We start from the raw sequence: 21,130 nt of genomic DNA, 5'->3' as shown, positions 1-21,130 counted from the left end.
ACTTCTAGAGACCATCAGCACATCCCTAAGCAGACTGTCCTTTGCTCCCTGCCTGGCCAATACTCAGATCCTAATGTGAAGCCATCCCACTGTTTTTTTAATAATCTCATATTCCATAGAACATATAACTTGCTAATCATACAACACAGCACGTTGCTGGCTCTTCTGTGAGATGAAATGAAATGAAATGAAATGAAATGAAATGAAATGAAATGATAATCCAATCCCTTTCAGTGGCAACAGGTCCTTGGGTGACTGTATCCTGAGCTGCCTCTGCAGGCTATCACATCACCGAGCAAGGCAAAATAGCAACAGCAAAACTCAGGATTTTTCCAGGATTTATAGTGTATGTGAAACACAGGCAGATACTTGGATAAAAACACTTTCATCCCAAGCACCAAACTGACTCAGTTCCACTTTTATTTGCATTTTCTAAGCATGGGTCATCAGAACATGACCTTGTCTGCCTCAGACCACCAGCTGCTCTGGCCATGTACAAACACTGGTACCTCTTACCTGAATTCTCACAGGCCTCCTCTCTGCCTTCACACACATGGGAATGGTAGTGGTTGGCTTGAATCCAGTGTGATGTTTTTTTGTCATAAGGATTATTTTTAATAACTTAGGATCTTTTTGGTTACACAAAAACACCTTAACTCTCAGGATATAGTTTGGTAACTTTAATGAGGCTTTGCAATTTACATTCAGTGTGTATCAGTACACAAAATATAAGAAATCACATATACATATAAACTTTGCCTTGTTGTTTTACAACCCAACCAGAGTGAACAACACAAGCTACATTTATTCACACAACAAAATGGAGCATTTTCAAGCTTCATTCACCAATCAAATATCTCAACAATTTACGGACCAACATCATTTTGCAGCTGCTAAAACAACAATCTTCCATAGGGAACAAATAATTTATGTCAACAGATACACTGACATCACATTCTACGAAATGAAGAAGCCAAGTTGAGCACTGACTGAATGCTTCCAGATTTCAGCAGAGCTCACATGAAGTAATAGTGCAGAACTTATATCAGCATCAAATCTGTCCACCATTTATCAGCCCTATGACTGAGAAAAAAAATCACATACAGGAATTCTTTAGGGTAAATAAAGCCATTTCAGTACAGGGTTATTTAACCCACTTATTTTTCAACCTTTTTAAAACAAAAAGGAAATAGCTTTAAAAATTAAAAAAAAAAAAAGACATATTTAAACCTTATGGGTTTTTATTTTCTGACCTACAAACTATTCTCACATACAACATGAATTTGTACTTTGTGAATAGTTTTGGTCCCTCAGACTGTCTTCTTAGTGAATCTCTTTTTAATTACTTTGTTCAACTTTGTTCAAAACTTCACTAATGCAGTTATTTGAAGTTAAGTAGGTAAAAATAACATAGACCTATCTTAAAACAATATCTCTCATTTTTGGCTTCTGAACAGCATACGTCACAAAAACCAAAGCTTCTTTTAGCAGCATTAAAGGTGAAGGGCCTTCCGTGTGAAGCTGTCCTGAAATTTTCTGGTACCTTCAAGTTATTGAATGCTCTCAGCTCTTCAGACACAGACCCTGCGAAAACTGAGCATTCAGTTTTCTTTCACAAACTAAACCCTGCTCCCAAAGCAGTTCCCTGCAGAGGTGCTCGTTTGGTCACATACATTTTCACGACACACGTGTGACCTTTCACAAATGAAGCAGCTGTACCACATGAGTATTTCAGTACATGCACTAGGGGAACGCTTCCAGAATCATCCTTCACTTTGGGAGGGAGGGGGAAACCACTGTTTTCACAGACTAACCACTGCTTTATGCCTGTTAGTTTCAACAGAATTTACTGAAAGGACTAAAAGCTCACCAATACACCTCAAAACATAACTATAAGGAAGCTGAGCTCATTTGCTTCTCTGTTCCCAAAGGGAACCTCAGGTTTTGTCAGTGATTTGAAAGGAACACTAACACTGATGCAGAGTTTGCAGCTCTCCCAAAAATTCATTGAACAGTAAATAATTAAGAGATCAAGTCAATGAACCAAGCACAGTGGATCATTCAATAAACTGGGCATAAGCAAAATGTCTTTTTTATATACAACTGGTAAATTCAATGCCTAGAAGCACAGAATACCCTTATAGAAAGGATGCTTGACTTTATTCTAGAAAACAGTGACTCTGCGAAGAATTTGAGGGTATCTCTGAAAACATCTACCCCTTTTAAAAATCATCCTGGAGATCACTTCTGCACTTTTAATACACTTGTTAAGGTGAAAGGTTTGGTGGGGAGTGTTATAAGAAGCCCTCTTCACTTTAGAATACATCCCTTCCAAAACTGGTAGTGGAATGTTAAGTCATCTCTATTTTTCCCTTCCATGTACTCAAGTGAATTAAAACATTCTAATTAAAACATCTTTTGGAGTAGCAATATCAAACTGGTAAGCAACAACAGCAAACCACTCACAATTTAAAACAAATGCCAAACCACTGAGCCTTGGAATTCATTTTAAGGTACTGCCTATGTAGGAGAGTTGCCTCCATCATCTCTTCATAGACTGAGTTAAACTTTATTGTCCCATAGAGCTGAGAGGCTGGAGGTTTATCTGCTTGGAACTTCCTGGTGACTCTGATATTGCTGCAACCTTCAGAGAATTCTTGATGGAGCTGAGCTCCCACATGTGTAAGTTGATGACGTGCATGCCACAACATCCACTTGTGATCTTGTACAGGTTTCTAAGAACAGCTTTCCTGAGAAGAATGTACACCCAGGGATCCAAAATCTGATTCCACGTGGCCATTCGGAGAGCGAAAAGTATCGTTTCACAGGTGTCCTTTGAGCGACCTTCATTAATCCCAATTCTGGCCATGGTCACCTGAAAAGGGGAATATTTTAGAATTATGCATCAAAAAATACACAAAGAGAGCATTTAAATTACCTGAAAATCGAGTATTTTAAAATTGTACTTTAAAAAACATACAAAGAGAGCATGTAAATGAGTAAAATCGTTTCAACATTGTCTCTAACCTTCACACTTTCACAGCATCAGTGCATCCCAAACTGCAATGCCAATACTTTCAGGCATACACGATTTATCGTCCTAGAAATCCTCTAATGTTTTACAAAGGACATACATGTGCCTCTCCTGAATTACTTCTGCTGAACTTTAAGCAGAGGATGGCAACCAGCCAGGGAACACCCTCCAAAACGAGAGATTGATCTGAGCAACAAGTAAAAACTTAATCCAGAATTTGATCTAATAAAGCGTGCCAAGACTGTTCCAAAAATGGATTTTCTCAAGGACAGAATCCACTTGTAGGTCAGCATGTTTTTGTAACAGCTATTTATTTTTTCACGTTTTCCTAATTAAAGGCTGCATAAGGAACATAGTACCTTGACTTCAACAAGAAGATTCACATTTTTTACACTGCAGCAGAACACAATTTATTGACACCAGAGGATTTAGAGGTCTGTAGGAAAATTTAAGCCATGGTGACAAAAGCCACTTGTCAGTGGAGACACAGAAGGTTTCATTCACCTCTGGAAATGCTACACATGGACAGACCTCCACAGCAACAACACTGCCAGAGCCAATAATTCCACAGGGTGGAATTCCAGACCAGCTCAGCAGGGCAGCCTCTGGCAGAGGATACCCAAGGGCCACAGCAGCCCAGCAAGGTGTGGCTCTGGCCCCCCTGCTCTGCAAGGACACAGCCCCAGGGAAACTCAGGCCACCGGTACTCCTGCCCTGCAGATGCCTCCTTTACAGGCTGCCTGCCACTGGATATTTGTAACCTGAGTTCCTGTGTGAGGAAAGCCTGATCTGCCAAGCCAGGAATCTGCCAGAAGATGGTAAATTATTTCTCCCTGTTATTAACGTTAAAACCACAGGAAGACTTTTTTGGTAGAACGATGAAACACTGTAAGGCTTTTGGTCCAAAGCCTTTAAAGCACTGCAGTTATTTAACTGAGAAACGGGATATTTTACAACTGATGCTGTGAGTACACTGATTTATTGGGCAATGAGAAGTACGGTCAGGCTGTCCATGTGCAGGGTTGTAGTTTCAAAAAGATGCACTGAAAGGAAACTCAGCAGCAAAACTAAAAAATAATAATGAATGAAGAGAGAAGCCTAAAGCTCAATATGCCAGCAAACCTATTTTACTTCTTTTTAAATGCTTCTCTGTATTTCCAGACCCCACCTATAGCTTGCAGGTCACCACATCTGAGTAAAAGCTTGAATGGCACAAAGTGAACACATAAAAGGACACTGAACTTGTTTGATGAAGCCTTTGATGGAGTGTTTCTGTATGGCTTCTATGGGAGCAGCAAAGGAAGCCTCCAGGAACATTGCTAAGGAAGCTGGTAGGACTGGCAGGAGCACAGCTGGGAACTGGTGAGGGGAGGAGGAGGAATGTCTGAGCACCAAGCCAACACAAACACAAGCCAGTTCCCTGAATCTGATTTTCACCCACAACCACTGGGCACATTCCTCTCTGACATCAGCAGCCCACCCAAACTTGAACAGCTCCTTTGGCTTCACATGGGATGTTTTTTCAGGACAGTCTACATTTTATTTATTAGAGGTCCAATACCACAAGGCAAGCTCAGACAGAATACTCCTTACTCTGCAAACAGGACTGGGCAGCAAATGACAGCTCAACAGAACTCACAGACAAATGTCCTTATCCCATGCACCATGTCTGCCTTAATACAGACATACAAGTTACTGATCTGCTTCTCGATCAGCTTAAAAATTCATTTGTTGTTCCTATTCTCTGGAGTTAATAAATGCCAAATCCAATGTAATTTCATGTCCAGAAAAGAAAAAAAAAAAAAAAAAAAAAAAAAAATAAGGAAAAGTAGCTCCATCCAGACTTTGTAAAACTTATTTTTCCATGTTACCTAGAACACTTGTGAGAAGTGTTTGCATTTAGAAGCAATCATGTCTAAGTTAATCTATCAATTTGCTGTTCAACATAAATTCTGCTTTGATTATGGATTTGCATGAAGTAAATCAGGACAACAAAGAAAACTAATACATAATCTATGGATTCTGACTTGGAGAAGCTTTATCCAGTATATTTCAGTTGCCTCGTCTGAACATCAGACATACAAAAAATAATACATCTAAATTCACACAGAGCAAGTAGAGCTTATGTACACAGACACACATTTATACAACTCAGCTGTAGGTCCCTGGACTAGAAATAATAAGATAAAATATAATTATGTACAAATTTTGTTTTATAAGATTTTCCTAACCATATTGCTAACATTATTTGGGAGTATTATGCAGACATTAAAAAAAAATTCTTTCTAATATCTCTAAAACTAATATAAAAGCTTTTTGAAGTTCTGAGAGGCCAAGATTTCCATATAGAAATGGAATAACACAGAGAATCTCATTGCAGCCCTGAGCATGAGCATTTTTATGCTTCAACACTTGTGGCAGAGCAGCAGGACATGTTGCCATCACTTTGAGTATGAAGTGAGAGAGCTTCTCACTCCTCCAAAGAGACTGCCCTGTCCTGGGGGCTCATCACATCTGAAAAATCATGTAAGAAAATTGCAAGCAACTGTGCAAAGATGAGACTATATTCTGGAGCCTTTCTAAAATCATCTGCTGATTTCTAGAACAAGACTTAACTTCAGTGGAAGAGGAGTGGAATGGAATGAAGTTAATATAAATTATTATTTCTCTCACATGTTCATAGTCTATTTATTTAAATTTAAATTCTTAAAATACTGTTCCAAAGTCAGTTTGAAACCCTAAGTTATAAAAAGGATAATACACTACCAGCTGTTTAATAAAGGATTTCATTGAAGCAAAACACGCAGACAGTCTGGATTTTTTCTGTGGGTGTGAGAAATTCATGTCACTGAAATGGTTGAAGTCATCAGCTCAGAAATTGCCACCAGAACTTGGTGCAGTGCCAAGTGGACTTTTGAAAGTGGGACCACCTCCACAGGCACAAAAAGAACACTTATTCTTATGTGACGATCAGAGGTCAATAACTGGTTCCAAGTCAGGGAACCAATTCAAACCCTTTTTTCCTTTCCCTGCAGGTCCACCAGGTTGGTACGACAAAGGAATTCTGTCCTCTGTAAGCAGCAGTACCCAAGTGGGGAAGAGGCAACACTATTGCATCGTATCTAATCACCTTTGATCTCCATAACTGAAGTTAATATTCATGCAGATTCAGCAGCATGACTCAAAAAATTAATCCCCAGCTGGTAAATAATACACGTAACTCATGGCATTTTCTAACATATTTAGAAATGTAAGAATCCAAGTAGCACTCTGCTGATTTATACACTGTTTATATGAAGACAGCTGTAGTATGTCTCCCTAGTTTGCAAAAAAAAGAAAAAAATCACATTATGTAACTGACAATTCAAACTTTCTTTATAAAAGATACTATAAAAGCATAACTGTAAAAGCAATTTTTTAAACCAAGGGTACCTGCTTGAAAGATATAAAGTTACTCTGACTCATACTAGTCCTTGCTGGTTTAAGAAAGGACCTGAGAATTCAGAATCCCTAAAAATACAGACAGAGAAATCAGATTTGTGGCAAAGGAAGGACTTGACACAATATATTAAACTTTGACATACTTTTTGTCCAATCTTAAGCTTCATTAAAACCAAAGCTCACTTTGCAGGATCCAGAAAGTCTGATGGAAAATTTTTAAAAATATTTTGAAATTGCTGACTTCAATTCTGCACCTAGCAGACAGCATCAGAGAATTGCCATTTCCCTTAGGGACAAAGCTCAGAGCAATAAACAAAAAAATTGCTCCAAGGCTTCACACCACTCTCCAAATGTAAACAACACTAATTTAATTTTCTTTCCAATTGGATCTACACGCGAACAACCAATAGGCTCAAAGGCTGTGCTGCTTAGTCACATCCCTGTTAGTACTCAAGGACAGCCAGTCAAAACAAGCAGCTGACTTTAAAGCTAGTTAAGAAATAAGACAAAAATGAGACTTTGATGCATTTTACCTCACAGGCTCTAAGCTTCTAGTCAAGCTTCTACCCTTGACTTCAGGAAACTGGATAAAACCCAGTCACCAAGAGATTGACATGGAAAGCAGAATAGACAAATATCGGAAATTCTTGTCTTCTGCAGCTCAGCCCTCAGACTCCACTTCCCTGTGGGAACCTTGCAGACCCTCCCAAGCCTCTTCCTTTGGATTTCCTTGCAAGCATTCTGAGGATTTCCATTAATGGAAGGAAGTCCATGGATTTTTCAGTATTTGCAGAACACATATTTTTTCACTATTACCTATGTCGAACCCTGAGATGCAAATCTCCTTCTCTAAACCACAGAGGTTTCAAGGTTTACTGGTTATGTCCCAATCCACTGAAACAAAAAATATACACTTATTTTGAATTTCTAGAGTTTTTGGAACTTTTACTTTTCATTTTACAAAAGCAGCTTCAGTCTAACAGGCAAGGGATCATACAGGATGACATTCTGTAGTACTCTATAAAAACAGACCTTAAGAAAATAAATTTGCAAAATAGTGTGAGAAAGAAATTGCCTGTACCATTGCTATATTGATCTTGCAGTAAAGAAGCCAAGCATTTGTTGCAACAAAGCTGAGTATGCTTCATTTTATTTTTTATGTGATTCTGCAAGTCAGTTTACAAACAAGAGCTTCCAAGAACAATATGCAGTGCACCACTTCTGCCATCAAAATATTAGTACACACACTGTTCTACTTATGCCACGTAATGCTTTTTGTGTTCTAGATCTGCAACATGTTTTCCCCCTAATGCTTTCCTTTCCCTTTCTAAAAGAAAAACATTAACTATATCTTCAACTTTTATATACCAGATGATCACTTAGCTTAGCAATTAAATTTTAATGAGCATAGTGATTTTATTAAAAAATGCCAATTTAAGAAGGTATTGTAGACAACAAAATACATGAGGCAGCTTTCCACCACATTAGAGCCCAGAGGGTACTTTTAAGGGTACATGTAGTAATTCCTTATGTACAATTTGGCAGAATCAGCTCTTGAGAAGTAGTAGCAGAATAAAGGAGTCTCCTTTTCTCTCATGTGTATTTCTGTGATAATATAATAATGCCACTAAAAATGAAGAGTAGATCCACTGGCTCACTATTTGCCCCCCCTTAAAAAGGAATTGCATAAGCATTTTGAAGGTATGGTTAAGCTACAGAGGTGTGAAAAAGGTATGAAAAGTCCGAAAAGTATAGAGAAAACAGGAAATCACAAAATTTTTCACAAGCAAATAAAAATATTTTCTCATATTCCTTTCTCAGACACAGCTTAGTCTGTGACCAGGCAATTTCTCACTGAAGTTGACAGGAAAGAAATTATGAAGTAAGCCTCATAACCAGAGGGCAGGGGCAGGTCTGTGTGCATGAACTTACAAACAAGTGAAAGTGAAGTTTTTATTTTCTGTCAACTTTCCCCTTAGACACTACCTATTTTGCACCAGTTTCGCAGGACGATAAATTCATGTTGGGCTTGAATAAAGCATTCAAGGTCACCTCTTTGTTTCTCCTAAATAATCCAAATGTTTCTATCTTGGATTGACAATCCTCTATCTTTATTTCCTTTCCTTGCCATCAAAGTAAGAAATACTTCAGTTCAACTAGCTAGCAATGTAATTACTTTCACAGCTTAATTGATAATTTATTTGAAAGGAAAGCATTGTGGGTATGGATAGAAAAGATTCTAGCATTCGAAACAGTAGATGACTCACTTCATAATGAAAAGACATAGTGTCCATACCAAAGTCAAATAAACAACTTGTTTCCTGAGCTACATGTTTTAAAGCTACAAGAAAGCAAGTTTCCACAGCATGAGGAATAAACTAAGCAGCTATGATCAGAAATATCACGAGTAGTGAATTAGCAATATATCTACCAAGCTGAAATATGTAATTTGCAATTACCTTTTCCTTTTATGTTGGTGAATAAATTGCAAGGGCCTGTTGTACAGCTCAACCACCTTTCAGGAGGAGGATGGAAGAGAAAAATCAAGTCTACATTTAAAAGTGATTTATTTTGCATTACTTCTGCAAATGCACACCTCTGGTAAAAGGTGAATTCAACTTTATTTCCAATTCACTAATGAACTGTAAATCCTAAAACAAACAGCTACCACTTACTTCTTCCCGCTTCTCTTTCTCTCTTTCCATGCAGTGAGGCAGATGGGAATATAGCTGGTCACATCCCTCTCAGCACAAGAGTCTTCCTCCCCATGTACTCATGTCCTGATGTCATCATCACGAGGTTACTCTTGAGCAGACTCACTACATCCTTCCCATCCTACCCCTCTGGTGTCGGTTCGGGAGCCCGAAGCTCCCGAGGGGCAGCACGCAGGTCCAGGACGGCAGGAGATGGTACAGTACCTCCAAAGCAGCTCCTGCTCATTCCACTGCTTGTCTCTTTCACCTCATCCAAAACGAAAATGACTCCCAAAGAATGAGTCACCACTGCTAGAACTTCCCTGTCACCCCTGGTGTCACCCCTGGTGCAGACCCTGTCTGCAGTGCTCTGCTCCCTGGGCACTGCTGTTGGCAAAGCACACGCACAGAAGCTGTGCTGTGCTCTGCACTGCTGGGCACTGGGCACACAGGGAGCCTCCACCCAAACTGCCACTCAGCAATTCCTCTCAGGCATTAACCAATTCTACAGCACTGGAGACACAAGTAACTTGTGCCAGAAAGCACCAGGCCACACTTCAGACTGTGAATTAACACCATAATAATTATAAAAATAAATATTCTCTCACAAAATATATGCATGTCTATTACACCCTGATATCTGTCATTAAAACTGGTGAGGATGAAGGACCTTCTGGAGTTTTTCCATGTGAGTGTATTACTCCCTGAGATTTTTTAGCAACAACTTTACCATTTAAAGTGTTTAGATAGTCAGGAAACACAGCTTTCCTAAAATAACCATCCAAAAATGGTTATGCCATGTATGATATTTTCCAAAGATGGTTATACAGTGTATGACATTTTCAAGTAAGAAATGCCTGAAAAAGTGTAATATCTAGGAAACAGGAAGAATTCTCTTATCTCAAACAATGGAATGAATGTCAAACTGACTTTTAACATCAAACAGAGAATCCAAAAACATAACCAAGTGAAATAAACAAGGAAAAGTTTTGAATGGCAGATTTATTTTGGTGAAGTTTTCAGAATTTGATTTCTTGAGATGGCAACTTCAAAACTGAAAAAAAAAACCAACCCACATTTTCTGTGAAAGTCACTGACATCTACTTGAAACAAAATATTGTGCTTCATAGTCTAATTCTGTATATAACATCTAAATTTAAAAATCAAGAAGCAAACAATGATGAAAGAAAACCAGAAGCACGATATTCTGAAAATGCCATGTTCTCACGTGACTGGAAACCTGCCTTCCCTACTTTTTTCTCTCCAAAACAAACAATCTTATTGTATTCTGATGGCACTGCATTAATAGAAAAGGCTTTACGCAAATTTTTCCAAACAGCACAAGTAAACATAGATAACAAAAAATCTATTTATGCTTCCCCAGAAGCCTCTGGTAAAGGGCAATATGTCAGTGTCAGTTCTCCTTCCTTCCCTGGTTCCTATCATTACCACTCCTGTTTCTTCTCCAGCACTTTCCTGTGGAGAGTATCTCAGCTCCCTGACTTGTGTGAGGGGAAGGTAAGCACTTGAATTTCAAATATAGCACAATTACTATAGACTTTCTAAGCACTCTATGATGAACTACACCCTGGCTCATGCTTATAAACATTTTTGTTAAAATGATTCATGTTTCTCAGAAAGGATAAGGCCTGTAAGATCTCTACGTACCGTAAAAAGATGACAATAGGAAGAGACCAATTCTGAACAACAAAATAGTACTTTTAAAATTCAGTATCATTTTAGGTAGGTATAGTCTAAAATTAATGTCATTCCAGTTCTCATGTAACCTGGTGGGATTAGGCAGCTGTGCCACTTAAGAATACAAAATTAAAGAAAGTTCTCTACAACCAATACTAAGAAAGATATGAACATCTTATCCAAAGGTTTCATAGAAACACATCTGAACAGGTGGATTGGCCTTTTAAACACATTGTATTAAATTTTGTTACTCTCTCTGCCAACACGTGCAAATTCTTTCCAGGAGTGTTTTCATGGGGACAAACAAAAGCACACTCAAATTGTCTGAGCTGCTGAATAAACCTTATTCCATGGGAAACTAAGCTGGAAAGAAACTTCTGTCTTGAGACTAACAAAAACTTCTATCAAAATGAGTGTTCTCTTTCCTCTTAACCTGTAAAATGAGTTATGTATTTCAAAATACCTTTTGGGTCATAATATTAGCAAAGACAGTAATCTTTCAGCAATTTAACCTTGAGTTATCAGACAGTAGGAGAAACTCAAGCAAGAACAGTAATGGAATTTGCACAGAGTTAATGGATCTGTTGAGAAACTCAGCAAGCAGTCAAAGGACCATGATAGGAGTGAGAGCCCTTTCTCTAATATAGCTCAGAAAGACAATCCAGTTTGGGATTTGTTTTTTGGAGAACTTCAGGAGCGTTTTACTCATTCAAACTGACACTCCTGATCTCCAGACAGCAAGGTCTGGAAGAGAAATACCTACCTACAGTCAACAGTAACTATCTCTGTATTGGTGCTGCAGACTAGAGGTAAAGAAGCATATCCAGCAGGCCTGCTGCTAGCAAAAAGCTTTTATTTCTTTTCCCCATGACATTGGTTCATTTATTAAAACCATTGTGACAGCAGTGGGCTCCTATCATGGGCTTGCACCCGGCCTCAGAGAGGCACTGACAGTGTCCAAGGAGTTCTCACTCCCACGGGAGACCTGCCCTACCACAGGCAGGTGTGAGGTGTTCCCACAGCCCACACAAACCTCTTCTGCTGACAAGGCATCCTGTCTGTGCAGTGTCAGCAGACAAACCTTCTAGTGAACTCAATGACAAAAGCATAGTAACTGTCACTGATTATCTTCTTTAAAATCTGAGCCCTGAAAAGGTAAGTGTTGCTTTTCCCTCTCAAAGCCGTGAAAAAGCACTGAAAGCTGCAAGGTTAGTTGAACATATTTAAGTGTATTTCCTTCCTCACTCTTCAGAAACACACCTGTGGAAATTGAAAGCCTAATTTATTCTTTTTCAAAAGAAAAGATCACTCTCCCTGTTGACAGTGCCTGTGCAGGCACAACAAGCTCACGGTGGCTGCAGTTTTGACTAATAAATAGTAAGGTAATAACACAGTTCTGCAGAGCAGCCCCCCATGAGATCTGAGTCCTCACTGGCACAGCATGGACCTGCATCTTGGGACATCTCCCTGCTTCTCCTCAGCTGCACTTTCTGATGCCAAGAAATCACCAGTCGCGAGAGCACAAGGGATAAATTTTTTAGTAACTCTTAAGCTGTAGGGACAATACAACCAGCAAAGAAGGCACACACACAGCATTAATAAAGCAACTAGCTCATATATATGATGCCCATTGCACATATAAGGCAGTGCAACAGAAATCAAACTGCCACCTTAATAAAGTCAAGAATGGAGGGAGAGACTTCAAGAGTAACACAGGTATGAGCACCTGACAAGGTGTATACAAGGCTACACATGCAAAAACACTCAAAAGAGATGTAGAGGATTGCCTTGTACATCCAACTACCTTATACTGAACAAGGATGTGGCCCAGAAACACATCTGGTTTTACTTAGGGTAAAACCTGCAACAAACTGACCTCCTTCAGCACACAGCAACCCTGAGCCTGGCTCTGCACCAAACCAGCTGGTGGAGCAGCCAGGGTGGGATGGGGTAAGGGCATTCCAGTGAAAGCCTCCCTGTTAGTACAGCAGCTTCTCACCAGCTCCAGAGCACATTCTCTGAAAGGACCACTCAGACCAGCACCTGCAGCTTCTGAGTTGAAGTGATTCAGTAAATCACAAGCTGAACACAGCCCTAGGTGCACGAAAAGCAGTCATCAAGCCTCGTTGCATAAGATGGTCTGAAGACAAGAAAAAGTCAAAGCGAGTTCAGGGAGACACAATTAGCATAACAAATTGGAAAGAGAAGAGATTACATGAGAAGGGACTGATAAAAATTAATCTAAGCAGTAAAAAAAAGCAACTGAATAACAGCTGATTTACTCATATGAAATAAACAGAGCTCTTTCCAAAAAAAAAAACAGGAATGGCTACTTTCTGCAGTGGAGGAGAGGAATGAAATTAATCAGTTAACCGCATGGAAAAAGATCTTAACCAGAATAATTTGAACATAAAAGTATTTTTCTCAGGCTGTGTTTCACACATGAAAAAGATTAGAAATTTCTCCGTATCATAATTTGTTCCTGTAAATAAATTCACTCTGAAAGAAATCTCTCCTGTCCATAGTTACAGGCAGTTCTCTTTGCTACTCCAAAAAAATAAATTTTATAATACGTTTATCCCTTGAGCCCTACAGAATACGACACACCGATGTCAGAATTTGCTCATACAAGCACAGCTCCAAACCAAGCTGTTTCATGACACGCCAGATGTCAAGTGACAGCCAAAAACCAGCTTTATATAACAATGTATTTCATCAGAGGTGCTTGTCACAAAATGCTCCTGCCTAGCTATTTGCTTTGGGAATCCAACCCCTAGGGACCAAATTCATCCAGCAAAATTGGCATACCCTTAGCAAAGGGCTAAGGCTCTCACAAGGAGGATTTAGAAAGCTGACACTATACAGAGAAGCTGAAGTTACATCTTCAGAACATATTTACCTGGAATTACCCACCACAAAGTAAAATTATTTGGACTGTCAGAACTACTGTGCCTCTGCAAATCATTGACTACATATATTATTATAAAACTCATGAATGTCACTTTTTGGGGTTTTTTTGTGAATTTTCTCCTGCTCTCAACTCCTCAAAAGGCAGCACTGTTCCCCTGTAAGGGAGGAAGCAAGGAGTACCTCTCATTCTCATACTTCATTAAGGGAAGATTCTCTCACAGTGGCAGAAAACTTGAAAAAGCTGCTTATTTTTGAAAAACAGATGAGATGGAGCTTTGGGAAAGAAATCCAAAGAAAAAAAAGAAATCAGAAGGAGGTCCCTGTCCAAGAGCCACAGGGAGAGTTCCACATTGTCATGCCATGGGCTCTGCTTTTGAAAAATGTTCCATCCGTATCTTCAGCAATCTTGAGACAGAGGTGGTGACTGATTACAGTACTACATATTATTATTTATAATATTAAGTGTTAGCTATTTATACATTTACACCCATATAAAAATAGGCATTGAAACAACTTCACTATCACTGAGCAGATGCAGAAGCCAAGTTCAGTTCCACACCAAGTTCAGACACCATAAAGGAGAATCCAGGGTCTTGTGACTCTAATGACATCTAAAAATGATTTTATCACAGGACAGTAACAATGTCTGAATATTAACTCCACTTGGAAAAAAAATTAAATTAATTTAAAATCTAATAGTGGAGTAAATCTCAGTTGGATTACAGTAGTGGACAGACTCGATTATGGTAGCCCTACACATATGTCAATGGACATACCAGACTAGATTGAAAACAGAAGGGAAATAAATAAATTAAACCCCCCCAACACCAAATGAATCCAAACTCTTGTATCTGCAAACCACATGTGGTATGAAACACATTGCATTCCTCCACTTTCTCTTCCAGTTTATTTGGTTTCTAGTAACTTTGGTTTACTTTGAGGCAACTGACTCTCACGTAACATTTTGTTCCGTATTCTCTTTGGGACAGAGAACATAAGTAGAATTCAAAATTCAAAGACTAGACTTTTCAAATTCTGACTTTTAGATTTAGCTTGGAGAAAAAAAATTAAAGAAGCAAATGGTCACAGAACAAGCATGTATTTACGTCCTTTTCCAGATAATTTCACCTATGAACACCTGCTCACATGTATGTCAATAAATACTTATTTTGGTATATGCTGATTATATTATAGAATGCAAACCACTCTTTTCACAAATTAAAAGCCCTGAGACCTTTCAGATGTATCAGACAAGCAGATTTGAATCAGCAATTAATCATAAAGCATATAACTTGATAAACCCTGGATCACTTCAATGTAGCACTTGAGCAGTACATTCCTGACAAAACTTTATGCTACTGCAGGCCAAAAAATCTTGCTAAATTAACACCATGCTTGTAATTCTGTTTGTGTTCTGTTGCTATCAAAACAAGGAATGGGTAAATAAATCAGCAAATTAACTGGTATAAACTCTATGATCCTAACAGCTAAGAAAGGAAATAGGACCCCATCCCACTGCACTTCCCACTGAAACACTCTGACTAAAACACTGACTGTTCACTTCCTTGAAACTTTGTTCCTAGAATCTAATCCCACACTACACCTACTTTTTTTGGTTTTTAAACTCTTCCATCCTAACCTAAATTGTCCTCATTGCAAAACTATTTTCCATAATGGCCGGCTGATTTTGGCGTAAGTTTGACTCATCTCATTTCAGAAGACATCCAGAGGCAAAGCATCACAAGCCCAGCAGGCACAGAAAGCACCAGCAGATTTGCCACCCAATGAATCAGAATTCCTTGTGAACTAACTATCCTCTGCAACACAGTCCCAAAAAATACCAAGTCTAAAATTAAGCAAGAAGTCTTTCACTGGCCTGCATCATAAGCTGATGCAAACACCAACTCCAAAAACGGTCTGAAAAAAAATTCCTGCTAGACCAATAATTCATCTTCAACAACCACTTAGCCGAAGTTAAATATTTTAACAAAAGTAGTGCTGTGATTTCATTAGATTGCCATGATTTCTAAAACCATAATTTTATATACATTTAATATATATCATAATTAAAATTGAATGGCATAACAAAATCAACCATAGTAGTTGCAATTTAGTGTTCCTTGATGTGTTGAATAAATGAAGTATCTCTTTTGAACTAAAAAAGTTTATACCTCTTCTGACACCCAAGCTCTTCTGACACCAAATTAATCCCTGCTTTTAAGAACAATTATTTTAAATGAAAATAAATGTCACCAGAGGATAATAATGCTGCTTTTTCATGGCAAGTAAAGTCATCATATGGTTTTTTTGAAAACCATTCTGTGGCTTGCCCCAAACTTCAGGTGGTGTCTGAAATAACTGTAAAGAAGTTCCCTACAAAACTTGCTCTGCTGCTCTGACAACTTTCTTTATGCTCCACACACTACAGCCACGACACTGACAGAAGCCAAAATGAATTTAAACTATGCTGCAGAGCAAGACTAGAAAAATTCTCTGTGATTTGAACAAAATTGAAAGACTTTTTGTGCATTTCAGTGATTGCAGACATTCATACCTAGACTTCGCCTTGAAGCTGGCGATTCTCGATTAATTAAATGCTACCTGCCAGATATACCAAACTGCTGCAGCTAAGCTAGTGTCAGTATCTAATTTTTAACTAACTCAGGTAACTTCAGACTCTACCATAGGCAGTGAGCAGATGAAATATAGCTGGATCTGATACGGATCTCAGACTTAAATGTCAGTATTTGTTAGCTCGATCCAAACTTGCTCGTTTATATCACTGGAAAACTACAGGACCCTCTTTCTAGGGAAGAAATTAAGATTCCATGTTACTTGTGATTTAAACCCTCTGACCCTAGCAAAAAAACCTAAATTTCTTTAGACAAGTTTGCTACACTAAAAGGAGACAAAGCTAACACCAGCTTTCTAATGCCATGATACAACTGCAGCTGTCAAATTCTTTCCCATATCACAATCCCACCTCCTTTGACCCTGCTCACGGACAGAGCAGGCACTGCCAGCACTGACCCTCTGGGAGTCACAGCAGGGACAGCCCCACAGCAGCTCTGCTGCTTACCTGTCCACATTACAAACCCAGCTTGCTTAGGTCTAAATCAAATGTTGATTTCAACCCACTGCCAACCACTGTTTTTCAATACGACCCTAAAGCAAAGCCCCTAACACCCTGAGAATGGAGGGGAGGATTTTCAGGTTCTTAACTGACAAAGAACCTAACAAAGTTCCTAACAAAGCTCACAAGTAGCACTAAACTGTTGAAATAACAGCAAACAGACTGCCATAAATAAAAAAAAATTACTTACACTGTACAGAGTAAAAACACTTCCCAATTCTAGATTTCACTGAATTTTTGTAAGAGCTCAATATTTGTTCTGAATTATTCTAGCAGTGATTCTTCTACCACTGTCTGCTCCACAGCACTGGAAATGCAGTCCTCACAATCACTATATATTTAGCTTAGTGTATTATTGATCAGAAGTGGAGAATAACTACCAGTTTTTTATAGATGCATAGGTACGTACGTTATGGGCAATATGCTATAAAATTAATATCACTGAGTGGGTGTAGCTGTTATCACAACTTAAGTGCTTTAAAACCTGGAGACAAAAAAGGATAACTTTTATACAGTGATGTGCATTAAACATTGGCAAATACATTATGCTCTTACCAGGAATGGGCTCCAGCAAATGCAAGAAACACACATTATAGCCAAGAGCTGAATGATCATTTCAAAATGATGAGATCTGCCTTGTCTTTGTTGACTTTTAAATTTGACTCTTAAAAGGGTAATTCCTGTGACAGCATTGCACAGGAATGAAATAGCAAGGGCCAGGAACCCAAGGCAAGAAAAAAGTAAGAGATAAAATCTGTCTTCCCAGTCCTCAACATGTTCTGTTTTATAGAAGCACCAGGTCCTCGATGCTTGAATTTGGTAGGCTCTAAACCTAAGAATAGGCAGCAAAGCTATAAGAACAGCAAACAGACATACCATAGTCAACATCATTTTCACATGACTAGAAGTCATTTTTGTAGAGTGAAATATTGGCTTAGTGACTCCAATGCACCGTTCAACAGCCATCACACTGCCCAGGAAGAGTGGGCACAAACCAAAGAAAACCATGCAGATGCCAAAAACACTGCACAGAATGTTGGACTGGTTAAATCGAATCCAGTCTTTATCTGATGCATACACAAACACTGCAATGGCTCCATTGATGAGGTGACCAAAGAGATCTGTGACAACCAAACCACTGGCAAGAAGCAAAAAGGAGGCTTTTGATTTCTGCCTGAATCTCTGGTATGCCTTCATGAGAATTACTATTGCAAGACTGTTGGACAAAATTCCCACCGTCATGAAGATTATTGAAAAGAAAACTGAAATCTTTTTCTCCGTGTGGCACGTTGTGTTTTTCAAGACTCCAAATCCAGCCAGTCCTGGTGATTTTGAACTGTTCATGGTTAGGAAAGGAGATGCAGCCCTCAAAGCATTTCAGCAGTCTTGCAATCAAAAGGCATCTGCAATATTAAAAACAAATATACACAATGCTGTAAAAGGCATACCACTGTTCAAATGGCATTTGAAACAGAAATTCCATAATATGAGTCTGCGGTACAAATCTAATTTTCCAGTTTTCTGAGTGATATGATATGGCATTACATTTTAAGCTCATCACTCACAGGGTAAAACAATTATCTGCAGCATTACACAATGCAAATATAGCCTACAGGAAATTTAGAGTTTCTTTACACATAATATATACAAATTAATGTATAAAATATACCATGGTTATGTTCATATAGTAAGATAAACAATACAAACAATTCAGGTGGCTAAACTACACTGAACAAACATTCTTGCAACAAACTCCAAGAATGACAGCATTTAACCAGCCCAGCCACAGTCAAAAGTGAAATACTGAAACTGAAGCATTTTGAGATCATAATCATACTCCATTTTTAAACATTTATTTTCAAAATAAATTAAAGGTCTTAGCACCTCTAAACAATTCTACTCCTACAAATTCATGTTTCAAAGCTTTAACCTAACCAGCACTGAAGCCTTCAAGTTCTCAGTGCTCTCGCTGAAGCACAAACTTGGTTTTTAGACACACCGTAATTCAGAAAACAATTCTGCAAGTTACTTTACACTTTATCTCTCATCTCTACTCCAAGGACATTCCTAATAGCAAAACCTCCTAGGTAGAGAAAAAAAAAATGTAGGGAAAAAAAAAAAAAAAGCAGGCGTTAACAGCCCGTATTACAAACTGCCGCTGAAGCCCCTCGGTTACTGAGCGACATCGGGAACGGGGCACGCCGGACCGAGGCGCCTCTGCCGCTCGGGAGCGCTCAGCGGAGCGCGGCCGGAGAGCTCCTCAGACGGAGCGGCGCACCGCGGGCGCACCGCGGGCGCTCCGCAGCCGCACCGCAGCCGCTCCGCGGGCGCTCCGCGGGCGCGCACCGGCGGCAGCCCCGGTGCCGGAGCAGCGGCGCTCCTGCCCCCGCCTCGCTCTCCCTTAAGCGCTGCCGCCGCCGGGGGCGGGGCGAGCCCGGCTCGCCGGGCACAAGTGCCAGGGTCCCCGCCGGCCCGGGCCAGCCCCGCCGCGCCACCGCTCCGTCCATACCCCGCTCTCGGCGTCCGTCCCGGCCCCGCTGCCGCTCACGTTCGCTTCGCCCCGCGGGGCCGGAGAGAAGCGCAGCGCGGAGCCCCGCCGGCCGCCACCGCCGCCGAGCCCCGCTCCCGCCGGCGCCGCCCGCGCCCGCCCTCCCTCCGCCTCCCCACCCGGCCTCTCGTCCGCCCTCCCCGCCCGCCGCCCCCGGGACGCGCTCCGGCTCCGGCTCCGTCCCGGGGCCGCGGCGCTGCCCGCCCGTGTCCCCGCCGGGGCCGCCGTTCCGATGCCCCGGGGCGCGGCACACGCGCCTCGCTCCGCTGCCCCGGGAGGCGCAGCCCTCGGTGTCTGTGCGGCGGTGTCTCCGGCCAGGAGAGCCAGGCTGCGTTGTCACATCACAGCGACGGGCGACAGGGCCACCCCAGCCAGGCAGGGCGAGTTCTTGCCCACCAGGCTGCAGCCACAGCAGCAGCAATTCATGGGGCAACCGAGGCCACATCTGTCCTCAGCTACAACTTCACCTCTTCTTCTCTTCCCACACGCTTCTTCCCAACTACGCCTTCAGCAGCACGTAGGGAGCCCGGGAAGGGGTAGCCCCAGGAATACTGTCAGGGATTAATCTAGGCACATCCCTAGACACACGGCCCCTTGATCTCCCGGGTCCAGCTAATAGTGCTCCTTAGACCATTTCACTACTGGGGAAATACGATGAGAACACATCCAGATGAGGCATTAATGATACAACCCATAAGAGTGGAAATTCAAAGATTGTTTCCCATCATACACTCAAGCTGTTACAAACTGAATTTATAGATGACTTTCAAGTTCTTTTGTCCATCAATGTCCAGTACTACCAAACAGGCCTGGATGGGAAATTTTATTAAGAACTCTTACTATTGAAAGAAACCAAAATATAAAATCAATGTCAAATTATCAAACAAAATTGTAAAATTTATCATGGGCTACAATGATGAAGACCTTAAATTTGTTTTCATCGACACACAGTTTTGAGTGGTACTGTTCCTGGCACCACAAGACAATTACTTAAAAATTAAAATTCTCAAATATACTAGTTTTTGCTTACCTTCATATCTTGAATAGTACAGGTACAAGTTGCCTTTTTGTAATCCACTAGTGAGGAAATACAGGCTAGCTAAATCTATTTCTTCAAACAGTATTTAAAGTCACTTGCATAAACAGTTAAGAGCACCACACAATGACCTTCTTCTTCAAAATGGTAGTCACATTTTAGCATTTATCATACAATGGGCAAAAATGCTCAGTTTGGTCTGATTTGGATCTATAAATTCCCATAAGTTCTTTTTTAAGACAACAGTAAAACATAAAAATATCTCAAAATACATTATTACCTATTAAAGTTCAGAGAAGAAGAGTTTATTTTATGTTCCCCTGCCCAGGAATAAAGGGAGATGGAGATCTCAAACTACAAACAGCTTGCTCCATGCCTTTCTTCCCTAGCCAGCTTTCTTCACCCAAAGATCCTTAAATGGGGGCCAATTTTGCTTGAAAAGAATCAATGAAGTTGATACCTCAAGACTGCAGCCTGGGTGGTAGAAGCTGAAACAGCATTATCAGGCAGATCAAGACAAAGGGAAGAACAGAAAACTTCAAGACAGCTGTTTCAGTGTGCTTGTAAAAATGCAGTAAGGGAAAGGCTAACTTGTGGAGTGCATCCTGAGTAAAGCAGTAGCCTGCCAAAAGGAGGG

The 21,130-nt window shown here is 40.2% G+C and overlaps 1 protein-coding gene across 2 annotated transcripts; it reads right to left on the bottom strand.

Annotated features, from left to right (window-relative positions):
* Window positions 1-665: 665 nt before the first annotated feature.
* PTGFR (prostaglandin F receptor) lies at window positions 666-19,472 on the bottom strand. 2 transcript variants are annotated; one of them, XM_053951101.1, is made up of 3 exons: window positions 19,419-19,472; window positions 17,465-18,312; window positions 666-2,875 (listed from the first exon to the last, which is right to left on the bottom strand). In XM_053951101.1, exons 2-3 carry the CDS (start codon window positions 18,251-18,253, stop codon window positions 2,570-2,572), a joined length of 1,095 nt encoding a protein of 364 aa, XP_053807076.1. In that variant the 5' UTR covers window positions 18,254-18,312; window positions 19,419-19,472; the 3' UTR covers window positions 666-2,569. The 2 variants fall into 2 exon arrangements, with proteins under 2 accessions (XP_053807076.1, XP_053807078.1); XM_053951103.1 differs by lacking the exon at window positions 19,419-19,472 and adding an exon at window positions 18,909-18,972 and having other exon boundaries at window positions 17,786-18,312.
* Between the last annotated feature and the right edge of the window lie 1,658 nt (window positions 19,473-21,130).

Source organism: Vidua chalybeata, chromosome 9 (assembly GCF_026979565.1).
Source record: "Vidua chalybeata isolate OUT-0048 chromosome 9, bVidCha1 merged haplotype, whole genome shotgun sequence".
Taxonomy (NCBI): Eukaryota; Metazoa; Chordata; class Aves; order Passeriformes; family Viduidae; genus Vidua; species Vidua chalybeata.
Note: the sequence above shows the minus strand (reverse complement) of the source record. Positions and strands in the feature narration are given on the sequence as shown.